Below are 19,742 nucleotides of genomic sequence, written 5' to 3'. Positions count from 1 at the left end.
GTAAAGTATATATCAGTGTATTTTTGCATATATATCTAAGAGATAAATTCCTAGTTCTGCTGGACTTCCTTAGTGGCACAAAGAATCTGCCTGTCGATGCAGGGGACATGGGTTCGAGCCCATGTTTTTTCTTGGGCTTACCTGGTGACGCAGTGGTTAAGAATCCGCCTGCCAAGGCAGGGGACATGGGTTTGATCCCTGGCCTGGGAAGATCCCACATGCCATGGAGCAACTAAGCCCGTGGGCCACAACTACTGAGCCTGTGCTCTACAGCCTGCAAGCCACAACTACTAAGCCCGCACACCTAGAGCCCATGCTCCACGACGAGAAGCCACTGCAGTGAGAAGCCCACACATCACAACGAAGAGTAGCCCCCGCTCACCGCAACAAAGACCTAATGCAGTCAAAAATAAAATGTAAATAAATAAATAAATTTATAAAAAAAAAAAAAGAAAGCACTCTTTATATAAAAAAAAAATTCCTAGTGCTGGGTCAACAGGCTTGTGTATTTTTAAGTTTTGGTAGATGTCAAATGGCTCTCAAAACATTATATCAATTTTACATACATGTCCATCAAGAACACATACAATTTAAAATTTGTATTATTATTTTAAATTTGCATAAATGGTATATATGTAAGAACATATAAATAAACTCTTCAGTTTTCCTTTATCACTTAATATTTTTTATATCTTTCCACACTGATATCTCCTAATCAAGTTCACTCCTTTTAACTGCTAACATATTTTAAAAATATTTCAATGAACATGCTTCCACATGTTGCCTTGTGTACATTTATCACTCATTTAGAATATATATTATCTAGAAGTGAAATTGATTCATTTAAAGGTGATTATACAAATGTTTGTGTGTGTGTAGATATATGTATACATATACATACACACACACACACACACACACACAAAAAACAGTATCTGTACGATATTGGAGAAAGGAAAAATTTCATCAACAACAAATATAATAATCACAGCTAGTATTTGAGATCCATGTGACGTTACTCTTCCAAGTGCTTTACATACAATAACTTATTAAAACAATGTACACAAAACAGAAACCACAAAGGATAAGACGAAAATATGCGACTCCATTAAAAAGAAAAACTTCTGTGCTTGCTTCAGCAGCACAAATACTAAAACTGAAATGATACAGAGAAGATTAGCATGGTCCCTTCGCAAAGATGATACACAAATTTGTGAAACGTTCCATATTTTAAAATAAGAAAAAATTTCTTTCTTGTTTTCTTACATGGGACTTTTGTTTGTTTTTATTTTTGGCTGTGTTGGGTCTTCGTTGCTGTGAGCAGGCTTTCTCTAGTTGCAGTGAGCGGGGGCTATTCTTCGTTGCAGTGCGCAGGCTTCTCATTGTTGCGGCTTCTCTTGCTGTGGAGCACAGGCTCTAGGCACATGGGCTTCAGTAGTTGTTGCACGCGGGCTCTAGAGTGGAGGCTCAGCACTTGTGGCGCACAGGCTTAGTTGCTCCATGGCATGTGGGATCTTCCCAGGCCAGGGATCAAACCCATGTCCCCTGCCTTGGCAGGCAGATTCTTAACCACTGCGTCACCAGGTAAGCCCAAGAAAAAATTTCTGAATGACAAAAGACAACCTAAATATAGTGAAAATATAAGGCATGGTTAGGGAGAAGTTATTTGCTATGAATATGCTTAATTTATATATAGTATATTCAGGATTTATACTCAGAATATTTTTTAAAAACTTGCTAGGGCTTCCCTGGTGGCGCAGTGGTTAAGAATCCGCCTGGCAATGAGGGGGACGCGGGTTCAAGCCCTGGTCCGGGAAGATCCCACATGCCATGGAGCAGCTAAGCCCGTGCGCCACAACTACTGAGCCTGTGCTCTAGAGCCCGTGAGACACAACTACTGAGCCCGCGTGGCACAGCTTCTGAAGGCCACACGCCTAGAGCCCATGCTCTGTAACGAGAAGCCACCACAGTGAGAAGCCCGCGCACCGCAGCAAAGAGTGGCCCCTGCTCACCGCAACTAGAGAAAGCCCGTGCACAGCAATGAAGACCCAACACAGCCAAATATAAACAAATAAATAAATAAATATATAAAAAAAAAACCAACTTGCTAAAGCCAATACAAAAAAGACACATAATTCAATTTTTTAAAAAATCAGCAAAGTTTATGAACAGGAAATTTACTGAAAAGGAAAATATTGGCCAGTCACATGAATATTGGCCATATGTTTGTATATATGAAAACCTTCAGGCTCAATATTAATCAAGGAAATGCAATTAAAACAAGACACCATTTTACCCCTAACATATTGGTTAAAAAAAAAAAGTAAACACAAAGTGATGATGAAGATATAAGAAAGTTGAAATTCTTATACACTGCTAATTTGCATGTAAATTAGAACAATTTACGATACAGCAATTCTGCTTTTAGGAATATACTCTAAAAGTACCCTAAAGCAGGTTTCCACAAATGCACAAAGAGACTTGTACAAGAACACCCAATGCAGCAATGTTTGTAACAGAAATTAGCACAATTTACTTGGATATAAGTAAAGGAAAAAATTAATTAACTGTAATTTATTCATATAATGGAATACTATCCAGCACTTAAAATAAATAAATGGGTGTATTTCAAAATATGTGAAAAAAGGAAAGTTGCATATAACACAAGTTATTTAAAGTTTAAGAACAAAAACCAATACTATAAATTCCCTGCAGAGACTTACATGTGTAGTAAAAGTTTAAAAACAAACTAAATTTACATACATTTCTGTAATAGAAAGGGAAAAGGGATGGGAGTTCTGGGTCTTTGGCTATGTCTTTAATATTTTATTTAGAAATGAGTCTAAAGCAATTAAGGTGGAGAGTTAACCTTTGTTAAATCTGAGAAGAGGGCAAATTGGTGAGCATTATAATATTATTTTCTATATGCCTGAAAATTTTTATAATTGAAAATTTTAGTTTTGTATAATATATTCAATTTATACACAAGTTTTATAAAATGATGGATGAAACTACTACACATGAAATTTTGTCCCCTCTGGGATTGGTTCCAGAGCTAAATATAGTACAATGATAAAAATCTGTAGTCCCATGACTTCTGAAATCAAGACAAATGTGAAGAAAATAGAACAGTTTAAAAAAAAAAGATAAATACTAATTACCCAACACATTATCTGCTTCTCCTGAAGGTGTTTCCTCAGTAACTAAAGGTAAGCCAGATGCAAAGAAATCCATAATTGTAGCATAGATATCTGGTTTCAGTAAATTCCAGTCTAACTCTTCATTTTCCTATAAATATTTGAAGGAAAACGTTACATTTTCAACCAAGGGCAAAGACAAACACAAAACAATACCTTTAAGAATCTTTCCCTATATATATTCTATAGCACTCATTTCTGGAAAATATATGTCAGTTACTGTTCCTAAAGGAGCTCGCTTATAATGACTTTCAGAAGATGCAATCTTAGAACATCCCCCAATTCATTCATTCATCAAATAAGTGTGCTGTATGTACATGCCCTATAGAGGGGATACCAAAATGACTAAAAGATGTTTTTTCATGAGGTGAAGAGAGTTAAAATACTGAATGGATTCTGTGTTTAAAGAGGGTAATAAAGAGACTTCCCATTCTTTTAATAAAATAGGATATAACTGCTTGATGAACTATACAGGATATTCCATGACTATTCAAAAAAATTCAACTTACGTATATTACTTAATAGTACTGAAGAAACCCAATGACATAACTGTTGAACCATAAGTATAACGTGTCTTATCTACGGCTACTGTACTAGAGGACTTGTGGACCGTCAACTAGACTGGTATCCGTAAGAAAGAATCCGTAACTATTTCACTTCTATATCTGGCCAACTAGTTGATTCCATTAAAAAAAAGAGACTGATAGTACCCAAATAGTACTAACATCTAAAACGAGAAAGGCAGAATGTTTTGTTTTAATTTTTTAAAGGAGAGCTCTTTAGGCGAAAAACTATTAGAGGCAGTCTAGATTCTCAGGAGGCTGTTAGCTAGGGTCTATGCTTAAATACTATTAAAAAGTGAGTCTTCGTATACAAACGGGTCTATTTTTGTCATGGATTAAGAACCAATTTAGAGACAGTACACAGAAGGTAAAACAGGCACTACTATGAATACAAAAACAAAATTAGTGAGACGTCTTAGTGATGGGTAATGAGTACTATTTCTAGGTAACATTTTAATAAATTATTTGGAAGATGGATCAGAAGGCTACCTTAGAGCTTCAGTAAGTAGTGGGCTCTACTGAATAGGGAAATATTGGTATTAAAAGAAAAAAAATATTATGAAGTTATCTGAATGAGAAAAAGGCAGCATATAAGCTGCAAATATACATTTAGGGAAAAAAAACCGAAGCATAAAGAAGCCTGTGAATTATCAATTACAAGTTAGAAAGGGAAACAGGCAATCACTGAAGCTATCAGGTAAATGCGATAGTCCATGATGAGGAAGGCAATTGGAAGAAAGCACATCAATCTACCAGTCTATCTATTAAACATCAATGTGTGCCCTAACTTGGAGTATTATTTATTGGTTATATCATTTCATTAAGAAAAAATAATGGAGCTGGAGAAATTTCAAAAAGGCTAACTAAATTACAAAGGGAAAGGGAAATAAAAGATGACTTACCAAAAACGAATCAAGAAAAAAAAAAAACCCTTTGTAAGCTATAATCACGTTTTCATCCCCCCCCCAAATTTATATAACATAGGCTATATGTAAAAGAAATAAAAACTTCTTAAAATACATAATTTCCTATTTGTAAAATGAAGACGAGAAAAACTAGTTATAAGAATTAAATTTTTAAAAAGTAAAAATAAAGGGCTTCCCTAGTGGCGCAGTGGTTGAGGGTCCGCCTGCCGATGCAGGGGACACGGGTTCGTGTCCCGGTCCGGGAAGACCCCACATGCCGCAGAGCGGCTGGGCCCGTGAGCCGTGGCCGCTGAGCCTGCGCGTCCAGAACCTGTGCTCCACAAGGGGAGAGGCCACAACAGTGAGAGGCCCGCGTACAGCAAAAAAAAAAAAAGTAAAAATAAAAACCACGGTAAATTAACTATACTTCAATTTAAAAATCGTTTAAAAAGAAGAATTAAATTAGATAATGTATGTAAAGCACTAGCGCCACATCAAACATGTTGGCAATGCTAGTCCTTTTTTCTCCTTCAAAAAACATCAAAGAAAGAAAATTGGGGGGCTTCCCTGGTGGCGCAGTGGTTGAGAATCTGCCTGCCAATGCAGGGGACACAGGTTCGAGCCCTGGTCTGGGAAGGTCCCACATGCCGTGGAGCAACTAGGCCCATGAGCCACAGCTACTGAGCCTGCGCATCTGGAGCCCGTGCTCTGCAACAACAGAGGCCGCGACAGTGAGAGGCCCGCGCACCGCGATGAAGAGTGGCCCCCGCTCGCCGCAACTAGAGAAAGCCCTCGCACAGAAACGAAGACCCAACACAGCCAAAAATAAAAATAAAATAAAACGAAAAAAGAAGGAAAATTGAAGAATAACAAAGATAGGTCAAATGTCTATAAACAAGTAAAGACTAGAGATCGGTGAGCACACATTTGCTCACCACAATCCTACATTTGGGGGAAACCACTTGAAACCTGAAAATTCAATTTAGGAAATTTTACATCATTGTTTCCTTCTACAAAAATGTCTTTGAATGCGTACTATGTGCTAAGCATTGTTGTAGGTGAGCTTAACAAGATGGACTATCTTTATCTTCATGGAGTTTACACTCTAATGCCGGAAAGAGAGGTAATAAAAATAAACAATATCATTAAGAGATAAGTGTAATGAAGAAAATAAGGTAATAAGTGCCTGGGGGGAGTTACCACTATCAGTAATACGGTCAAGAAAGGGTTTTCTGAGAATTTAGAAAAAATAACACTTTAAACAACCGGGAAGAACATTTTATAATCCGGATATTTGTGTGAACAACCACAGCCACTGGGATTGCCAGCATGGAAGAAAATCCTAATCCTCCTCCTCATATAAACAGCTGCAAGAGAGTACTAGACTAGATGTAACATGCTGATAACTCAGTATGTCCCCTTTCGTGGTGCAGCAAGAACTCAAGAGTAATCCTTTCAAACTGCTTAAGAGGAGCTAACTGAATACTTTTGATTTTGATGCAAAATTGGGCAAGTGATTAAGTTCAGTGCATACATATCAATTACAAATTTAAAAGGATAAGTACAGTTCAAATTTATATGGTTCATTTCTCATTAATCTAGTAGACTTAAAAATGAAACAGTCTTTTCTAGCAAATATGACCTTAGATGTCGGATGGGTAGCATATTTAGCTTGATTTTTTGACATTAAGAGGTTATCCAAGTGTTGCAGAAGTACACAATCCACTGCTCTTGTCTGTGAAGCTCTGAAGTGTTACTGCAGGATGGTAGGCTGGCAGAATGTGCCAGATGCCATTTTATAAAGGCTCATTTTGAAAGGAGACAGGTAATCATTCTGTAGGCCAAATATATATATATTTGATCATTTATTTGCTTCTCTTTTTACTCTATCAATGTAAATTAAGAATTAGTAAAAATTATACTTGGAAGCCTAAATTTTAGTCCTGCCAAGGTTGAGTCTTGGTCCTGCTGGAGGCCACCTATACAGTCTTGGACACTGCATTTAACTCTCTGAAGCTCAAGTTTTTCTCTTTTGAAAAATGAGGGATCTGGACTACAGTTAATTTCAACTTGAAAATTCTATTAAATAATTAACTTGAGAAATGTGAGAAGTAAAACTAATTTGAGATTTTTAATAACAGTATGTGTAGAACACATCAAGAATGGATATTCTGGAGAGGGGCACTGGACTCAGAAAAAACTAAAACTATGTCACATCTTATTTTACATAATCCTATGCTTACCTTTGTGACAGTGATGAAATCTGGTCCAAAGAAGACACTTTTTACTCCTTCAATCCTAAATAACTGCCTGTGAAAAAATTTTTAAAAAGAGATAATAAAATGTTTTATTATGGAAAAGTCTACAACAGAAGTCCCCAACCTTTCTGGCACCAGGGACCAGTTTCGTGGAAGTCAATTTTTCCACGGACGGGGGGGAGGGGTGGGAGATGGTTCCAGCAGTAATGCGAGCGATGGTGGGGAAGGTTCAGGTGGTAATGTGAGTGATGGGGAGCGATGGGGAACGGCAAATGAAGCTTCCCTCGGTTGCCCACAGCACACCTCCTGCTGCGCGGCCTGGTTCCTAACAGGCCACGGACCGGGGGTTGGGAACCCCTGGTCTACAATATACATAAAAGTAGAGAGAAGTGTAAAAGAACCTCCACACAGTCATCACCAGTTTTAACAATTAGCAAATCATGGCCAATCTTGTTTCATCCTCTTACCCTACAATCCAGCAATCCCACTCCTAGTTATTTACCCAAGAGAAATGAAAACGTATGCTCCATGAAGACTTGCATGTGAATCTCTTTTTTTTTTTTTTTTTTGTGGTATGCGGGCCTCTCACTGTTGTGGCCTCTCCCGTCGCGGAGCACAGGCTCCGGATGCGCAGGCTCAGCGGCCATGGCTCACGGGCCCAGCCGCTCCGCGGCATGTGGGATCTTCCCAGTCCGGGGCATGAACCCGTGTCCCCTGCATCGGCAGGCAGACTCTCAACCACTGCGCCACCAGGAAAGCCCTGAATCTCTTTTTTAAAATTTATTTATTTACTTTTGCCGCTTCGGACCTGCATGCAGGTCCTCTAGAGTTGCAGCGAGCGGGGGCCACTCTTCACCGCAGCACTCGGGTTTCTCACTGCAGTGGCCTCTCCTGCCACGGAGCACGGGCTCTAGGCACGCGGGCTTCAGCACTTGTGGCATGCGGGCTCAGTAGTTGTGGCTCACAAGCGCTAGAGCGCAGGCTCAGTAGATGTGGCACACAGCTTAGTTGCACCACGGCATGTGGGATCTTCCCAGACCAGGGCCCGAACCCGTGCCTCCTGCACTGGCAGGTGGATTCCTGACCACTGCACCATGAGGGAAGCCCTGCACATGAATCTTTATAGCAGCTTTATTTACAATACCAAAAACAAAAAAATCTGGAAATGTCCATCTACTGAGGAATGACTAAGCAAACTGGGAATACCCATACAATGTAGTATTACTTGGCAATAAAGAGAAATGAACTATAGATCCACACAAGGACAAGGATGACTCTCAAAATCATTATACTAAATGAAAGAAGCCAAACACAAAAGACTATCTGGTTCCATTCATATGAAACTCTAGAAAAGGCAAAACGGTAGTGGTGTAAAGAATATCAATAGCTGCCAGAGTGACAGGTGTGTTAACCTTTCTACGTAATCATCTCACAATGTATATGTATATCAAGTCGTCATGTTGTATACCTTAAACAACGCTTTATGTCAATTACATCTCACAGAAGCTGGAAAAAAGTTTTTTAATAAAAATTTAAAAATTAAAAGTCATTGCCATAAAAAGAAAGTTAGCAGGGTGTGGAGGTGAAGCAAGAAGAGACTGAAAGCAAAGGGAAATGAGGGATCTTTTACAGTGATAAAGATGTTTTATATTTTTATTTTCTTGGTGGTTACACAATTATATATACTTATCAAAACTCACTTAAAATTGGTGAATTTTATTGCATGTAAATTATACGTCAGTAAAGCTAATTTTTTAGAATCCTGTGAGAGAATGAAGGGCAGATGATAATTTGAAAAAGCCCTTCAAGGAATTTTGAATTACAGCTTCCTTCCCCAATCACTGACATATGTACCACACCTAGTAGACTCTCTAAAGCAGTTTCTTTTTTCCCAGCCTTAGCAACAAAAGCTGACATACCCCAAAGAAGGTTACAGTTTCCTTTTCTTTGTCTACCATTGCAAGAATGCTATCAAAATTACTGCTTTGAAATTATTTAGGAATTTGTCTGCAACTATGTCATCTAAGTCCTTTACACAACCACTCCATGTTAAATTTGCAAGTGGTCACAAGATTTTTGGCTGCAGCTTATGATCCATAAACCAAAGCACAGACCTTTAAGTAGGACCCTTGATTAGCACTATCAGCAAAGCTTTTTTTTTTTTTCCCAAATGAAAGGACTGTGCAAAGGAATACACCTGATCTATGGTCCGTATCATGGAGACTGCTTTAGGAAAGAGTTCACAGGTTCTGTCCCTAAAAGAAAGAAAAAGCGGAAACAGGAGTTTCAAACATTATTAGACATGCTTTGTTATTTAGGTTACTCTCCTTGGGACAATTTCAACTTGTCAATGTCCAAAATAAAATATGAAAACACTATCCCAAATGTAGTCTAACTTGTTCAGAGTACAAAGACTATTACCTCTCTTGGCTGGACACTAGGACTCTGTTAAAGCTCGACTGACTTTTTTAAGCATTGCATCATATCCAACATGACTAACTGAAAGGTCAGGTTCTTCTATCCCATAATTGTGCTATTCATTTAGAAAATTTAAACACACGGCTTAATATTTATTTCTGTTAGGCCTTTATCTTATTTGCTTTAAGCCTAATAAAACTTTCAAAAATGTCTCTGAATTTTGCCATCCAACAGATAAGCAAATCCTCTCATCTGAAAAACTGATAATTATATCTTTATTAATGTTGCTGATTTTAAAAAAAGTCCTGAATAAACATGCCAACTACAGGGATTCAGAGCCCTTTTACATGTCCCCGAAGACAGGTTTACCCTCTTTTTACATTTCTTTGTCTTGTCTACAAGGACAGGAAGAAACATGTCAAATGCCTCCCTGAAGTAAGATACATTACTCTTTATTCATTCATTCAACTAGTATTTGAATACTTGCTGAGTAGCAGACACTGTACTAAGCACTAGGGATACAACAACAAGCGGAACAGACTGGTTTCCATCCTCATGAAGCTTACGTTCTACCTTACAGTAAAAACATTCTCTGCTAAACAACAAAAACAAGGCTGACTGAAGATAATAAATTCTATAAACCGGAGAAATGGGGATTTTTGCCAACTGAACATCTGACAGAAATAATCTCCAACTAATCTGTAACTGAATCAGTTTGGGCTTTTTTATTTTTACATTTTTTAAAATACAAAATATGTGAGCTTGTACGTGATGTAAACACTTCAAACTATACATAGAGAGTGAAAATGCCTCTTGACCACCCTTCCCAAATCCACTGTTATCAGTTTCGTGTACATTCTTCCAGACCTCTTTATCAGTGCATTTTTGTTGTTTTCTGTTTTTTGTTTTCGTACACATAATAATCATAATGTATTCATTGTTCTGCAACTTGCTTTCTTCAATAACAAGTATGTCTTAGAGGTCATTCAGTAAATATGAGTCCACCTCATCCTTTTTATTGTTTTATTGTTTGTCCATGCAGACTGTGGACAAACAAAGTTTATCTAACTCTTCCTACCGATGAATATTTAGGTTGTTTCTAACTTATTACCATTACCAACAAGGCTGCAATGAACATACCTGCACACTCCTTATGTATATATGTGGCTGTTCTCTAAGGTAGTGTTTTTCAAAACCACCAGTGAGTCGTAAAATCAATTATATAGTGACCAGGATTTTATCTAATAAAATAAAACAGAACAGAACAGAATAATATAAAAAGCACCAGAAAGGAAATATAAGACTGCTTTAGGGACTTCCCTGGTGGCGCAGTGGTTAAGAATCCGCCTGCCAATGCAGGAACACAGGTTCGATCCCTGGTCCAGGACGATCCCACATGCTGTGGAGCAACTAGGCCCGTGTGCTACAACTACTGAGCCTGCGTTCTAGAGCCCGCAAGCCACAACTACTGAGCCCACGTGCCACAACTACTGAAGCCTGTGCGCCTAGAGTCCGTGCTCCGCAACAAGAGAAGCCACCACAATAAGAAGCCTGTGCACCGCAACAAAGAGTAGCCCCACTCGCCACAACTAGAGAAAGCCCACGTGCAGCAATGAAGACCCAATGCAGACAAAAACAAATAAATAAAAAAAAAATTTATAGGGCTTCCCTGGTGGCGCAGTGGTTGAGAGTCCGCCTGCCAATGCAGGGGACACGGGTTCGTGCCCCGGAGCGGCTGGGCCCGTAAGCCATGGTCGCTGAGCCTGCGTATCCGGAGCCTGTGCTCCGCAACAGGAGAGGCCACAACAGTGAGAGGCCCATGTACCGCAAAAAAATATATATAATAAATAAATAAATAAATTTATTAAAAAAAGAATGTTTTATACCTTATAAAGGTGAAAATTGCCCCATCAAACACTTGTTTCATACCTATATATACATACGTATATGTACATATTTATGTATTTCTGTGTATGTATATGTGTGTATGTATATAGCGAGTCATAATATAAGATGTTTAATAGCTGATTCACTTTGTTATAAAGCAGAAACTAACACACCATTGTAAAGCAATTATACTCCAATAGAGATGTTAAAAAAAAAAGTTTATTACTGTGGCTTGTATTAAAAAGTATAAAAAACAAATGCTCTAAGATATATTCCAAGAAGTGGTATGTTTAGGTCGAAGGAAATGTGCATATTTATTAATTAGAAACTTTAAAAACGATTCCTGAGATAAGCATATTCCTGGCTCCCCTAAATGAGACACATTAAATGGCTGTATGTATACAGAAATAGTTATCTAAGTTTTATTTTCCCAATATCCTTGGCAATCAGTATCAGTCTTACGTTACCAAAAATTTCAGTTGATGTGATTGACCTAACATTTCTTATTATAAATAACTTCTCTAGCTATCAGTTAAAGAGGGGTTTTATAATTTTATTGTTTGTGCTTTATCATTAGACATACATTTAACATGTCTTTAGTGAATTTAAAAGCTGTCACCACTGAATGTAAATTGGTGCAGCCACTATGGAAAACAGTATGGAGGTTCCTTAAAAAACTAAAAATAGAGCTATCATATGATCCAACAATCCCACTCCTGGGTATATGTCCAGAAAAAATGAAAACTCTAATTCCAAAAGATACACACACCCCAATATTCACAGCAGCACTATTTACAATAGCCAAGACATGGAAACAACCCAAGTGCCCATCAACAGACAACTGACTTAAGAAGATGTGGTACACATGTACAATGGAATACTACTCAGTCATTAAAAAGAATGAAATAATGCCATTTACAGCAACACGGATGGACCTAGAGAATATTAACGAAGTAAGTCAGACAGAGAAAGACAAATACTGTATGATATCACTTATATGTGGAAACTAAAAAATAATGCAAATGAATCTATATACAAAACAGAAGAAGACTCAAAGACACAGAAAACAAACTTACGGTTACCAAAGGGGATAGAGAGGGAGGGACAAATTAGGAGTATGGGATTAACAGATAAGGACTACCTAAAATAGATAAGCAACAAGGATCTACTACATAGCACAGGGAATTATATTCCGTATCTTTTAATAACTATAATAGAATATAATCTGGAAAGAAAAATAACTGAATCACTTTGCTATCCACCTCAAGCTAACACAATATTGTAAATCAACTATACTTCAATAAAAAATAAATAAAAAATAAAAACTGTCACCACTCACTAGTTTATTAAAAAATCATGCCACATCTGATAACTATTATCATTTATAGTTCTGAGAGGAATATTTTAGAAACTATTACATTTTGAAACATCTAGAAATCCAGCTATCCTTGAGAATAAAATGATCATGTTATTATTGTTTTCTAAAAACAGGATTTTAAAGATTTAGAATGGATATCTGCCTCATTTTTTTTTTTTTTTTTTTTGCCACATGGCACGTGGGATCTTAGTTCCCCAACCAGGGATCGAACCCACACCTCCTGCATTGGAAGCGTGGTGTTTTAACCACTGGACCACCAGGTAAGTCCTGCCATATTATCATTTTGATAGATTTTTTTAAAGGAAAAATATAAATTCTTATTTAGTCATGCTGCAGATCTCTTAAGTACATCCCTTTTCAGGAGAAGGGTTTCCTAATATCAACTCTTACTTTTCTTTATCTCTCACCTGAAAAGAAAATAATCTCTATACTGAAAAGATGCAATGCACATAAAAGTAAAATAGCTAAAAAAGGATACCTTAACCCCCGAAGTCAGTTATTTACGTTTCTTGGTAAAAGCAAATTAAAAATAGTACTATACCTAGCCAGAGGGGAGCGAAATGCTGTAGCTGGTGTGGGAAAATCCATGGTCCTTGTCTCAAGAACTGGTTTTCCTGGAATAAACTTTAAACTGTTGGGATTTGGGGTATCTTGTGTTTGAATAAACATGTATCTCACTAAAAGAGAAAAAAGAAAGAATGTTATTCTAGAAAAAAATGTTAACAAGTTTATGGACTATGAAGTGCTCATTTTCAGAGAACCAAAAGAAATACAGAAAATTAGAAAAAAAGAATATAAAGCTTTATTGCCCAAGCTTACAGAGTAAGAATTGTTAAGCAACAAATTTATCAAAATATTTAGGATGACTTCATTGAATTTTATATTAATACTAATTATTTAGATAGTTTTGTTACTCAACAGATTCTAGCAATATCCTACACGTTAAGTAGGAAGGCATATCATAATTCAGGAGCCTTAGATGGATTCTATTTGGTAACTCAATACCAAATTAGCTATAATAATAAATCATCATCACTTTCCAAAGTGCTAACATTTTTTAAAATAAATAAATTTATAATAACAAATGATATTTATTTTATGCTTACTTATTACAGAGACAGGGCTGAGTGCTTTATATATACTTAAGCCTTTAACAATCCTATGAAGAATGTATTATTGTTCCCATTTTACAAATGAAGAAACTGAGGCTTAGAGATAAGTAACTTGTTAAGTCACTAAGAGTTAAGTAACTTGTCCAAAGGTATAGAATTAGTGACATTATAAATTATCATGTAGGTGGGAATCTATGAGAATTACTTTCTAGAATATTTTAAAACTATCTTTAGAGGGCTTCCCTGGTGGCGCAGTGGTTGAGAGTCCGCCTGCCGACGCAGGGGACACGGGTTTGTGCCCCGGTCCGGGAGGATCCCACATGTGGTGGAGCAGCTGGGCCCGTGAGCCATGGCCGCTAAGCCTGCGCATCCGGAGCCTGTGCTCCGCAACGGGAGAGGCCACAACAGTGAGAGGCCCGCGTACCGCAAAAAAAAAAAAAATTAAATTAAAAAAAATTATCTTTAGAGATTCTTTTCTTCTCTGTTCCTTCTAGGGCCATGATCAGATTGAGAATAAAAGAATCTTTAATTTCCTACCTTGCTATTATGATAACAGCTCGTAGGACAAAAAGATAATACTGAGGTTTTAAAAGTTTAAAACTATTAAACAGGCTCTGGTTACTTATTATGAAAATAAACCTTCTGACTTAAAAAAAAAAAAAACAAATAGCACCACCCAATTCTCTTCTTAGAGCAGTATATGGAAATAAGTTAATTTATTGAGTAATTATCATGTGCTGGGCATGGTGCTAAGCACTTTATGTGAATTATATCATTTAATCCTTACATCCTGCCAAGGAGGCACTGTTTTTATCCTAATTCATAAATGAGGAAACTAAAGCTCCAAGTCACTCGGCTAGTTAAGTGACAGAGCCAGGATTCAAGCCTGGCCAATTTTCCAGCACTGACTTGTTTAACCACTGTGCATACTACCACTCCATAAGTATTAGTGCCAAGCATAAAAGAAAAATATACTTAAGATCAGTCTTTCTATCCTATCATAATCTTCATATCACATATCTTAAGAAAGAGTAAAATATCAAAAAACAACAGTTTTATTTTAAATTAGAAAGAGATTAAATTTGGCAAAACATATGGTTGGTATAAAAATGCTTTTCTTAACTGTTAAAAGAGAAGATTCTAATTTGACAGCTGAGATTGTTTTTGCACCTCGCCATGCAGTTCCAGCTAACTGATATTGAGTCATTTCCTTGGTAAAGCAGAAACTGAAACTAAACTCCCATACGTTTTGCTTAAGTCACTGTCCTGTAAAGATATTAGTTGGTGACTTGGTGACCAGGCAAATCCTAAAAAAGAAAAAAATGAAAAATGATAACCTCAGTGTTGAAGGACTTGATTTAAAATATTTATACTTCCAACCAATAAATTCCTCTGACAATCTGCACTACAAGGGAACAATTTTTCAGATGGAACATTATATAAAGTGCTGCTGCCACTTTCTGTAAATATACAGAAAACAAGGTTCTTTTAACCCTGGCTCTGACCAATCATCTCTGTGGCCTTTCTTAATAATTTATTGGTAACCAAAATCTCTGCACATATTAGGCACTCCACCAATATTTGAAGAATTAAATCTGGCTTTATTCTACTCAGTCCATTTGTGTAAAACTATACATGCAGAAAGAAAAATTTTTAGAAACACCTGAAGGACTATAAATGTAAAAAATTATTTAAGCGAGTATAATCTACATATGTCTGAAATAGAAAATATGATAAATATATGATATCACTACATAAATTTTAACAATGAACAAAGGTACTTCAAAAAAAGTAATTTGACTAGGTATTAACAAAATCATTCCAGTCATAGCCTAAACTGGGTTAAATTAGGTATTTCAAAAATGACTCTCAGATCCATCATCCAGAAAGATCCTCTGAAAGTGTCATAACGGTTACAACAGGAGAGAAAGACTCTTGTAAAATAATCTTTCCTATTATGCTTGGTATAATAGGTAACAGATAAAAAGGTAGGCATAAGCTCCCCCTCAAGTATAAATTAATGGTGCTTGAAGTCAATATCAAAGACTAAAATCAGCAGGTTTCCAATGTGAAAAGCCTAGATGACCACATAATTCAGTTCTACAAAATTTAAAAGTCTAATTAAAGTAGCTTAAGATGCTGAGTTGCTCAATATTTATGCCTAAATTCTTCTGTGACTCAAGGAGACAGGAACTGGCACTCCTGTTCTTGCCCCAGGATACAGAAGAGGTAAGGTCTCTACCCTGATCCAACTCATGGCATTAGCCAGAGTTAGCCACCTTCCAGAGTAGCATGGCCACAATGAGGAGTTCAAGGTAGTGATGGAAATGGAGATGGACCAAGAGCTGAATCCCAATTCTTACAGCTCCATAAGCACATATAGGTAGGCATTCACAGACAGACAGGCACACATACACACACCCTCCCCGACAAGGTTCCCTAACCACGTGACAGTGGTCATATTGCAAAAATTTTCAAATCCTATCTTCATACTTATTTCCAACATTAAAGAAAATAAAAGCATGTAACATCAACAAGACTGTCAACAAAACCATAGTGATTAATGTTGACAAAAAAAGAAAAACTACATTCAAAGTACTATGTCCTAAGGCCTGGGTGAAAGCTAGAAACTTACTGATTTTAGAGGTATTCTTATCAAAATAAGGAGGGCAATAGCTTAAAATACATATGATTCTTTGAAACACAAACCCATTTGTAACTTCTTTCTATATTTTTGTTTCAGAAATCATTTATTGAGCAACTCTTATGTTCCAGAAGATGTGTTACACAAGAAACTGAGATTTCATAGAAGTACTGGACACTGTATTCAGGATTCTTGAAATTTAAGGTCAAATGATATGTGTAAGCAAATAATTATAGCAAAGTGTAATTTATGGCAGAAAAAATGTTATATTCTTTTTATAGGCATCTGAATAGAAAATTTACAAATTCTCATTGTTCATGACCCACAAAATTTCATTCAGGCAGTTTGCTCTAAAAGAGATGAAATTTTACCTGTGTTACATAAGGTTGCAGGGAGTGGGAAAAGGGGTCTCTGGACAAACTGATGCAGAGGCTCTTTCTTAATGGTATATGGATTCATCATATGACAGAATCTACATTTAAAAACAAATAAAAATGACATTTTAAGAGATAATCTCTTAAGCTCAAGTTTCTACTTCTCATATATAAAACAACCGTAATGAAAATAATAACAAAGATGAATTTTCATTTTCCATCCACAACATTATTTCCACTCCCTCACACAAGCAATATCTACAAACAATTTAAAAACAAGAGCTCAAGGGGAGATTTACAGCCTTTATAACTGAGTGTATATAGAATATACAATACCTGGTGTAAAGAAACAGAAATGCATTTACATTAGTGATTTATAACCTGGAGTTCCAGACTCTTACGTATGCATGAAGGAGGCAAAGAGCTACAAACTGTTTTTCCCATTTTAGATTTAAAAACAACTAAGTGATAGAGTCACATGGTTCAAAATTCAAAGGGAAGAAAAGTAAATACAGTGAAAAGTCTTCCTCCTTTTCTGTCTCTACCACCATGTTTCCATGGAAAGAGACAACCTATGCTATTTGTTTTGAAAGGCATTTCAATACCTCCAAAAGTCTAATCGAAAATATACTATTCTCCACCAAACTGCTAAAGAAGTCAACAGTCTATACGTGCTTTCTGACTGGAAACATATTGATGCTGCTTTGTAACTTTGGTTATTTTACTCTGAATATAATCAGAATGAAATAACCGAAGTTACAAAACTTCCAAAGTGTTGACTGGCTATTTTTTTTTTTCATGGATTTGACTAATTAAAAACAAAGGGAGAAGGGAAAACCAAATACTACTAGAAAAGTAAACAAAAGGAGATGTTACTAGTGAAAAATTTTAGAAATCTGACCAAGTTACATGAAAAAAATGCAGTTTACTTTAAAATACTATTGCCATCCATTCCAATTTTCATTTCACAGGAGTCACTGAGGAATTTTAAGCATATTTATGATCACTTTTTGTTTTTTACGTTTCTCTGATTATTTTCAACCTGCAAACTCATAAAGAGGAGGGACTGTCTTCATTTTTGTCCCTAGCCACTAGCATGATGACCTACCTCAGTTCCTCATTTCTAAAATGAAGTTAATATTCACCGCTAACTCATAAAGACTGGGGCAAACACGGATCCAGATAATCCATGTAAAGTGCTTACAACAGTGCTAGGCCATGTAGTATGTGTTCAATAAATGTTAGCTACCACTATTATTAGTATGCGATAGGTGCCCAACAATTATTCATTAAATGGAATTCAGATTTGGGGTGAAAGCATTTTTATCTATAGCACACTGCCTAAATCTTGGATACCTTGCAATATGGAAGTACACCGAGGACGGAACTACACCTGGAATACGGAAATTTCCTTTCAGCCCACGGAAAAGGCAGAATGGAGATGGGTTTTTGTATATTCTGACGGAGATGGGTTTACAGTAATAAAATAGTAAAGGTGAGTTAAATTATTCCAGGAAGACATCTACTCAAAAATAAGAGAGGGAAACAGGAGGTGACTAACAAAAAATCCTTCTGCAAACCTAATTATTTTAGGAAACGCATTTCAACTTCAAGAGCATCATTAGCACTAAAACCCCTAACAAACACTCAGGAGCTCAACCCTTGCTAGGCCCTCTTCTCCTTTTGTTCCATAAGAGAAACCAGGGTACAACAATCTACTTAACGTCCTCAGTGCCTTTCACCTAACCAGTGTTAACAGATGTCCCTGGGAAGCCAAACGCAAAGACAGGGCAAACGGAAAGAGGAAAGACAAGGGAACGGAGTGGGTTTGGTTGGTGGGGCGCGGAAATCTGGAGTTCCAGCACTTAGATGCTGTGTGACTTCAGATAGGTCACGTTCCCCTTCTAGGTAGGCCTCACTAAGAAAATGAGTGACATTTTGACGTTCTGATTTTGTGTTTAAAAGGCAGAGCGCATGCACGGGGTGGAGGGGCTGGAGGGGCCCCGATTTAAAAACAGCTCCTCTGTGGGGTCCCTACAGCCGGTCTCTGAGAGTCTCCCCACCACAGGGACTCAGGCACCGGGTCTCGGAGCCTGGGACAAGGCCGGCAGGGCCCGCCAGAACCGGGTCGCAGAGCTGCCTCACCGAGAGCTGCCCACCTCAGGGTTTAAACCCCCAACTTCGGCGATGGGGGTGGACCCAAAGGCAAGGTCAGGGGCACTTCTCCCCACCTGGTGTAAGAGAGGGCGGGCGGGGAGGCGACCGCTCTGCTGGCTAAGCCCAGCGGTACCGCTATACGCAGCCCCGGGCTCACCACTTACCGCCTCCGCAGCCCAGCGGCAGCCGCCGCAGCTCCCCAGCCCAGGAGGGCCGCCGCCGCCATCTTGGTACGAGTGCGCAGGTGTGGGATAGGCCGCTCCACTCCCCCACAGCCTTCGCAGCGGCGCTCAAGCCCCGCGCAGGCGCAGGCCGGCCGGGATCTGGCAAGGCACCGTGGATAGCGCACCCTACCGGCCGCGCGCGGCTCTGCTGCGGATGAGCGGGGCGGGCTTGCGTCGGCTGTTTGAAATCATTACCTACCTACTTCCCGAGGCTGGGAAACGGGGGAAAAAAGAAATGCTTGCGAAGCTTGCGCAGGCGTCCTCAAGCAAGCACGAGGGACTCCGCACGCATGCGCGAAACAGTACATTGCTTTTCCCACTTGATAGGTGCTGCGTTTGCACAGCCTGATCCTGCGGAACATTCTAGACCCGCCCATTGCCTCTGGTAGGAACCTGTTTGCCATGCAGGCCCAGTTCAGTGACTGTCTCAAAAGATGCCCTGAAGCATACCCTGGGAAGGTTCTCGCCTTTCTCCAGCGAGCTGCCTGCTCTTCTCCCATGGGGCCCCTGTGGACCTGGGTTAGGCTGGGTTTGTGGACTCGGTCATGTTGGACCAACAAGCACAGAGAACTCACCTCGTGTGGAGCTGCCTTTTGCTGTATAAGCATGAGTATTGAGTGATTTC

General features: G+C 38.2%; 1 protein-coding gene and 1 non-coding gene across 3 annotated transcripts in view; one reads left to right on the top strand and one right to left on the bottom strand.

Annotated features, from left to right (window-relative positions):
• NFU1 (NFU1 iron-sulfur cluster scaffold) overlaps nucleotides 1–19,175 on the bottom strand; it is a 28,332-nt gene extending 9,157 nt beyond the window's left edge. The window contains exons 1-5 of one of the 2 annotated variants that reach the window (XM_029231754.1): nucleotides 19,058–19,175; nucleotides 16,734–16,834; nucleotides 13,148–13,283; nucleotides 6,909–6,975; nucleotides 3,162–3,288 (exon numbers count right to left, since the gene is read on the bottom strand). In XM_029231754.1, the coding sequence (XP_029087587.1) occupies nucleotides 3,162–3,288; nucleotides 6,909–6,975; nucleotides 13,148–13,283; nucleotides 16,734–16,834; nucleotides 19,058–19,119 (493 nt within the window). In that variant the 5' untranslated portion in view covers nucleotides 19,120–19,175. The remainder of the gene's footprint in view (nucleotides 1–3,161; nucleotides 3,289–6,908; nucleotides 6,976–13,147; nucleotides 13,284–16,733; nucleotides 16,835–19,057) is intronic. The other variant, XM_029231755.1, reaches the window with a different exon arrangement.
• Nucleotides 1,127–1,233, top strand: LOC114901175. Its single transcript, XR_003795056.1, has one exon. It is a non-coding gene; the product is annotated as a U6 spliceosomal RNA (small nuclear RNA).
• Nucleotides 19,176–19,742: the final 567 nt, after the last annotated feature.

This window comes from Monodon monoceros, unplaced genomic scaffold (assembly GCF_005190385.1).
Source record: "Monodon monoceros isolate NGI ecotype Baffin Bay Population unplaced genomic scaffold, NGI_Narwhal_1 Super_Scaffold_19, whole genome shotgun sequence".
NCBI lineage: Eukaryota > Metazoa > Chordata > Mammalia > Artiodactyla > Monodontidae > Monodon > Monodon monoceros.
The sequence above is the reverse complement of the archived record's forward strand: the minus strand, read 5'-3'. Positions and strand labels throughout refer to the sequence as shown.